Source organism: Pundamilia nyererei, unplaced genomic scaffold, assembly GCF_000239375.1.
Source record: "Pundamilia nyererei isolate P.nyererei 1_Seehausen unplaced genomic scaffold, PunNye1.0 scaffold00528, whole genome shotgun sequence".
Lineage (NCBI taxonomy): Eukaryota > Metazoa > Chordata > Actinopteri > Cichliformes > Cichlidae > Pundamilia > Pundamilia nyererei.
This window is the reverse complement of record NW_005187929.1, coordinates 173,344-180,963: the sequence shown is the minus strand read 5'-3', so window position 1 is coordinate 180,963 and position 7,620 is coordinate 173,344. Positions and strand designations below refer to the sequence as shown.

The window sequence follows — 7,620 nt, the reverse complement described above, 5'->3', positions numbered from 1 at the left end:
ATATATATATATCTATCTATATATATATACACGTCTGCAGGAGGTGGAAGAAAGATTTCTGTGAGATTCTGAGTGTCCCCTCTTCTCCATTTCTATCCAGGTGAAGGCAGGAATCCCACCAGGAGAAACAGGAGAGGATGAGCGCAAGCGTCCAAAGTTTCTGCTCAGAACGGTTCACCTGCTGAGTCCTCGACTCACCTAGAGTGTCTTTATTGGCCGAAACCTGCAAAGAAACCAGAAACTCACCTGGTCAGCTCAGACAGGTACCACACGAGATGAAAGCTTGAGTGCAGAACAAACTGCATGTCTGTCACGTCTGAAATGTTACGACTCAAACATCAGAGCTCTAAACTCTGACCGGTGTCATCGATCCATCCCTTCACATTCACTCTGCGCACAGCGGGGACGAGTTTAACGACTGTCGTCTCAGATGTTAAGAAAAGGAGAGTTTGGATCTACTGCACTCAGTCGAGTCTTTCTAGTTTCAGGGATGAAGCTCTTCGTCTCTCCAGTTTCCTGACCTCACAGTATCATTCTTTTAACTCAGTCATTAACTTACAAACACAGAGACATCAGAAAGCTGCAAACCCACAACACACACAACCCCTAAGAACATCAAATCATTCTGAGCTTCATTTTTCTAACAAGGACTATTTGGGTATCAGTGACCTCTCAATGTGCATAAATATGTTTTTGGCTTTGTTCTCTTTCCTGAGCAGGTGATAAGAGACCATCTTCAGTTACAAACTGCTTAAATGGAACATTTAAAGACCAAACTCTCACTTTCCAACTCAACATATGAATAGATCAGAATGAGCAGGAAGCTGAAATGAAAGGATAGACGTGTGTTCATTAAATGAAAGCGATCACTTTTCAGAGCTTCTGTGGCTGCACAGGAAACACACACACATTAACCTACCTTACTGTTTTCACAGGTGTGTTATGTAGAATTCGACATCCACAGGAGATCCCTGCTCCTAAATGTTGCACAGCTTGCTCCACCAGCACTAACCAATAAATGATCATTACTTACGGTCACCTATCAATAAAGATGCATCAGGAGCCCAGCAGCACCTTCAGAGGGTCACACTGCTCTGACCTATGACCTTTGAGCTTGAAATTCTCACAATGACATGAAAAAACCCTTTTTAAACAGATTTGATTGTTTTAAGGTCTGAGGTCGTCCCAGATGAAATGACCTTTTTTCAAAAAGCAAAACAAAACAACTAATTTCTGTTTAATTCACTGTCTGAAACCACAACCGTTCACACAGGAAGTCCCGCCCACAGTCACCTGATTCAGAGCAGCTTTGACCTTTAAACAAAGACATTGAAGAGAAAACAAAACAAAAACAGGTGGAAAAAAAAGCTGTTTTACACTTGGAACAAAGCAGTAACTTATATGACAGATACACAGATACTCTGATTCAGGTTTCTTTAATGCTTCTCTGACTGAAACAATCAGCATCCTTTCATTTCTGTCTCAGTTATCAAAGACCAGATGTGAATGCCGGCCTTCATCTACATTGGGTACAATGAGTAATAATTATTAATAACAAAATGGTTCTTCTCCATCCTCCGCTCTGATAATATTGCAGATGAAGATGTCACCGAAGCTTCTGACAACTCCCACATATTCACAGATCATTGTTTTAGACGAGACATTTATCACAAAGACCAGACTGAATCAGTGTTTATTTCATTTTCAGAACACAAACACAAAGCAGTTTAAATCATGAACATGCTTTTTGCTTAAATCAAATGTAGGTTTAACAGCTCCATGCATGAGAAAAATGTCTCTGCATACCTGCTGCATAACATTAAGTCGTAATGGCTGAAAATGAGCTGACATTCATGAATACAGTGAATTATTATTACCATAAGATGTGAGATATGCTACACAGTAAGCTAAAACAGTTTCATTAGCCAGGAGGTGGTCTGTGCAGATACAGAGTTGGTGAAAAACTGCCTAGCTATCCTCAGAAATAAACCTAAAAAAAAAAAAGAAAGAAAGAAATGAATGTGAAACCTCTCAGCTCTTCTCAGAGGCGGCGTTCACCTCCATCTCCCACTTCTCCAGGAGGTCCTGCAGGTTCAAATTGAAAACATCGATGCCCTTTTGGGAAAGGTGTACACCATCGACCCGGTAAAGACCTGTGTTTGCGCCACAGCGGATGTTATCGTGGGTCAGAGAGGTGCCGCCCAACTCTGAGATGATATTTTGGATCCGGCGATTTACCGTAGTGCGGACCAAATCGACCTCGTGGCTGTCCACTGAGTGGCGCCACACCCTTCGAGGGAGGATATTGGACCACACAAGGACGCACTGTGGGAAGATGCTCCTCATAGACGTCAAGTCCTTCTTGACGGAGGCTAGCAGGTCTGTGGGGCTGTCGGTGCTCAGGTCATTCCCCCCCAGGTGCAGGATAAGGACATCTGGGTTGGGCCAGGTGACCTTCAGCTGGTGGAGCTGTGGCAGCAGCTGAGACCATGTCATGCCCTGGGTGCCCTTCCACCAGACGGTCACCTTGCCAGGGTCCATGCCCAGCTGCATACCTACCTCCGGAGACTTGGCACGTGACTCGGCCCAATACACCAGTGAATGACCGACGATCCAAACGTTCCTGGGCTCACTGCTGACTTGTTTACCTGGAAATTTCAACAGGATATACTTGTAAGTGCCAGAGCCTTATGGAACATCTTCACAAGCTGAACCCACATCACATTTAGCATCAAATCCCAAAGCTAAGACTACTCCATCTTCAAGCTGGTTTCACAAAGTTCTTTTAGACCAAAGCATCAGGTCAACTTTAATTAGCACAAAATTATAATTTTAAAACGTCCAGAAGAGATTTGCAGTGCTTGGACACTTGTGACGGCTGAATTAAAGGTCCATCGACCTTTGTGAAACAAGCAACCTTAATACAGGTGACATCACATAGGATTATCTGTGCAATATTCACCCTCTCAACTTCATTTGCAGATGAGGTTCCATTTTGCTTCATTGTGCTTACTTGGTGCATTATTAAACCTTTTCTTTGTCGTATTTGCTGAAGCTTTCTAGCTCAATACATCAGTGACTATATAAATTACTGAAGTGATAATTACCATTTCAGGAAAGTTAAGTGTTAAGCCAAAAGAAAACCTACCATTTACAGGTTTGTGATAAATTAGTATCTACATCTTCAGACTCATGACTTTATTGATAGGTTTATATTTTTAAAATGTACTTTTGACTATATTACAGCAATCAAAACTATCAGCCTGATTAATCAAGAGACCAAAATGATTACCTACCTTCGCCATCAAGACATTAAATAAATCTGCTGTGTTTTTATTTTAAACCTCTTTATAATCTAATGTATGCAAAGCTGTTTGCGACCGTTGCTGTAGCAGCTTTTATATCCCTAGCTAATAACTCAGTCCCAAATAACATCTCATTTCTTAAACATTTCATTTTTACAGATAATACTGATGCACAAAGAACACTATCAGCTTCATTCTAAGGCCGTTTTACTCCGAGGTTGCTTCAGAGACCAATATTTCATGTGGGGAAAGGAAATGGAGCTTAAGCTCAAAAAAGCCCAACGAGGGCAGACAAATGGGAATGTGGAACCCCAACTACACTCGCTTGACTGTCATTGGGGGTTACGGCCAGTGTTTCAGGGCTTATAGCACAGTCGAGTCATAGCCAGGTAACCGAAACAATATCTGGGAGAAAAATTCTCTTTCCGTAAACTTTTTATCATTTACAATCCAACCACCAATGGTGACACGTTTAAACAAAGCTGAAATCTCTATTGGAGATCACATTTCAGCCAGTATGAAGTTCTTCTTCTCTCCACGTGGAACACTAATGGCTGAATCTGCAGGCAGTGTCCAAGGCTTCAAAATGGCCTTAAAGTGGTCCATTTTTTTTGTATGATCGGGGCACGCATTTACATCTGATCATTACTACTGAAACTATTGGTGGATATTTAACAGCTTGACTAGAGTGTGGGATTTAGTCATTGAGAGTACCTTAAAACTACAAAGATGAAGTTAGTGAGGGGGTGGATCCAAAGAAAGAGTCATTTAAGTGTGGGTCATATCTTTAGAAAGTGCAAGGTGTAGGCCTATCTAGTATAACCCTCTGTTCACATTATGCCCTGTTGTTAGATTATTTGAGAGATTTTCTCCATTTCCATTTCCCAATTCCATATTGGACCTCATTATTTCACTGACATCTAAACCAAACTGGTCTAAACTGGAAGTCCAACCTGTGAAACCTCACAGGTCTGCAACGTGAATAGAAGTTACCTGAGCACATGTTTAAAGGCAGAGATGAGACCTGTTGTGTGTGGAGTCACACTGGATGTAAATGCGTCAAAGTGTGAGCTGTGACAGACGACCTACTGCCGTTTGGAAGATGGAAGTCCAAAGGTTTGAAGTTCAACCACTTCCTGTGACACGGCCATGTTTGTGGCACAGAAAATAAATACAGAACCCAAAAGGTGCGGATAAAGATATCAATACGACCATCAGGCAGGATTATCAGCAGTGCGTCAGTCCCAGCTTCAAAAGGAGTTCTCTGTTAGCTTTCTGAGCTAACATTGGTATTACCGGTAAGACAAGCAAGAAAAGTAAAACGTCCCTATCATATAACAAAAGCTGGATGGCTTAAAATATTGGTTTTACAACTCTTGAAATCTAATTTTACATTCAAACATAAGAGTATCAGATTGTGCTACATGATACTGATGCTCTACCAAAGAAACGGTGATCTCTAGCTGAGACTAGTGTCACAGACCAACAGGTACAATCCCAACCATGTAATCAAGTTAAACAACCCCCCTCCCAAAAAAAAACCCAAAACAAAAACTTTGCACATTTTATATAAAGGATGATTTAAATTGATCTCTTAAATTGAAACACAATGCTATGCTGCCTTAAACAAGTTTTAAAAGTATTCTATGATCAGAAGCAATATTTGTACTGAGGGCAGTGGACCCATTCTGCTACTCCATATCGGAATATATAACTTATGTTCTTATTAAATGTGACTAACTTTCACATAATGTTATAAGTCTAACTAAAAGTCATCCAAAAACTCTGACTGAACCATCACTTTATGTTTTGTCTTCTTTCAAGAGACAGCCAATCAGGAGAAAGTGGCTTTTATATAAGGTGGCCTTCAAGAGGCAGGAGCTCTTCAGGCGAGTATAAAGACTTAGTCACAGGATACAAATACAGAGCTGGAAATTAGCAGAATAGGTCCACTTCAAGCTAATGACACCTGCGTAATGAAGCCTATGGTAACAAGATGGGTAATCTAATGAGATTAATATGGACGTTATATACCTGGAGTAAATTTTCCAAATGAAACAGGACAAATTTATCTGGACACAATGCTCTTCATCATACTTGCTACTCTTTTGTGACATTCAAAGAAGCCTATAAAACACAAAATCTTGTATCTAAGATTGAAATCAAGCAGATGTGAAATAATGTAGTTAGCAGTCCAAACAAGTCTACTCTGGAACAAAAGTCACATCCTTAATGAGTAACCTCTCTTATCTCTCATTAGGTACCAAATTAGTTCTAAAATATTAGATAACCAAACATTTTTACCTGCGGTGGAATTAAACAACCTTCTCAAGGAAGCTTTCCTGATTCACGAGCTCTTCCAGTTAAGTATTAAACCTGGCTGGATAAAAATAACTATTCCCGAGTTCCTTTTACTGTAAATGAATAAGGAAGGCTTTACTTGTTGGTGCCCGGATTACGAGTAGTCTCCTGGATCTTCTTCTGCACACTTTTCAGTTCGATGCAAATGGAAATGAGCAAACTTGACTTACCCTGAGTATTTCATTAGGACTGGACTCAAGAACTTCAAATCAAACACAAAAAAATCTTGTGCAAACAATTATGTAAAAACTAAAGACTAAATGCCTAGAAAAGTGGACTTGTTAGCAATAATCAACCAAATTATAATTACCGCTTAAAGCAATCAGAAAAGAAGCTGTTTCAAGATGGAACAAACGCTCATTAAAAGATGGCAAAGCATTCGTGACCGCGAGACATTTTGGCTTAAGAGAGCAGAGTTCATAAGAACCTGTAGCTTAGCATTTCCAATATACTTCCAATGCGAAAATGGACAGAGTCTGAGATCTGCTGTATTTAAGGTACCGTCATCGTTAATGAGCTACAGCTGACATAGTTTCTAACACTATCTGCAGGAAACATTTTCTCACTTCAGTCAAATGTCCGTTTTGACATCCTTAAGCTCGGACAGTATATATCAGTAACATGCATAGATGGCTGATATATACCTAACATTAGCTGTATAACGGCTAACTACACACAAAATGACAGCTCTAGACAACCTCTTAGCATTGCATGCATTTGGGCAGACGGGGCTCAGAGTACGGGGCTGGACTACTTCATTCGACGCTAATTCGTGTACGCCGAACTTATTCCTGTACTGACGCTCCCTCATTATGATACAACCCTAGATCTTGGATCTAGGCAGTTCTGATAAGACTGAGACCTCGACTACTTAACCTTGAATTTTAGACTAACTAAAGAAAAGAATAGTAGCTACCCAAGATTTTGATAAGACAGAGCAACCAAATATAGATAGGAATGAGTCAATCTATGAATTTTGGGATGGTCTTTATCATGGTCTTCCTCCTGGTGAGCTGAATCAACATACTGAGTTTATTAAATGAAAGCAGGTATCAGGCAAAACATAAAACCATTCAAAGCTTAGAAATGGGATATTATACTAGCTGTTCAGCGTTTACACTCAGTGGTCACAATTTCAGTACACCTCTCAGTATTTGGTACTGTGTTGAGGCTGAGAGGCCCGACACAGGATCTACTGGCTGTTTGGGGCTCAAATCAGGATTTGCCTTCGCTGTCTCCTGGAATTCCCTCTTTGGATTGGAGATGTGATCCTTCATCCAAAATTATTATAGACCTTTATTTTAGGACGACCCAGAGGTAAAACCAGCATACAAGCAGTCAGCAAATACCATTTAGCAAAAGAATATACCTTCTGAATTACATGTACCGTATTTTCACGACCATAAGGCGCACTTAAAAGTCTTAGATTTTCTTCAAAAAGTACGGCGCGCCCTATAGCGCAGTGCGCCCTGTGTGTTGTAAGGAGGACATAGTAGAGAACACCATGAGAACGCTAAAGGGTGAAGTGTGGGCGTTGATCGTATATACCGGACAATCGCACATACCTGTATAAAAGAACAGGTATGTGCATTATGTGGAACATCGTTGTTTTAACAACCCTGAAAATGGCAAAGAGACACGCTTACGAAGCACAGTTTAAACTGAAGGCCATCAGCTACGTGGAGGAACATGGAAATCGAGCAACGGCGAGAGAATTTAAGATTAACGAATCGATGGTTCGCAAATGGAGGAAGCTTGAAAACAAGCTCCGGCAGGTCAAGAAGACGCAGCTGAGTTTCCGCGGACATAAGGCGAGGTGGCTCGAGTTGGAGGAAAGACTCGAGCGGTGGATCATCGAGCAAAGAGCGAGCGGGAGAAGCGTTTCGACGGTCACCATTCGGCTAAAAGCTGTTTCACTAGCTGAAGAGATGAACATTGAACATTTCCAAGGAGG

The 7,620-nt window shown here is 40.9% G+C and overlaps 1 protein-coding gene across 1 annotated transcript in view; it reads right to left on the bottom strand.

The window, feature by feature from the left end:
- Positions 1-1,436: 1,436 nt before the first annotated feature.
- LOC102204278 (serine/arginine repetitive matrix protein 1-like) overlaps positions 1,437-7,620 on the bottom strand; it is a 14,401-nt gene continuing 8,217 nt past the window's right edge. The window contains exon 10 of the mRNA XM_005754261.1: positions 1,437-2,648. Within this exon, the coding sequence (XP_005754318.1) occupies positions 2,032-2,648 (617 nt within the window). The 3' untranslated portion in view covers positions 1,437-2,031. The remainder of the gene's footprint in view (positions 2,649-7,620) is intronic.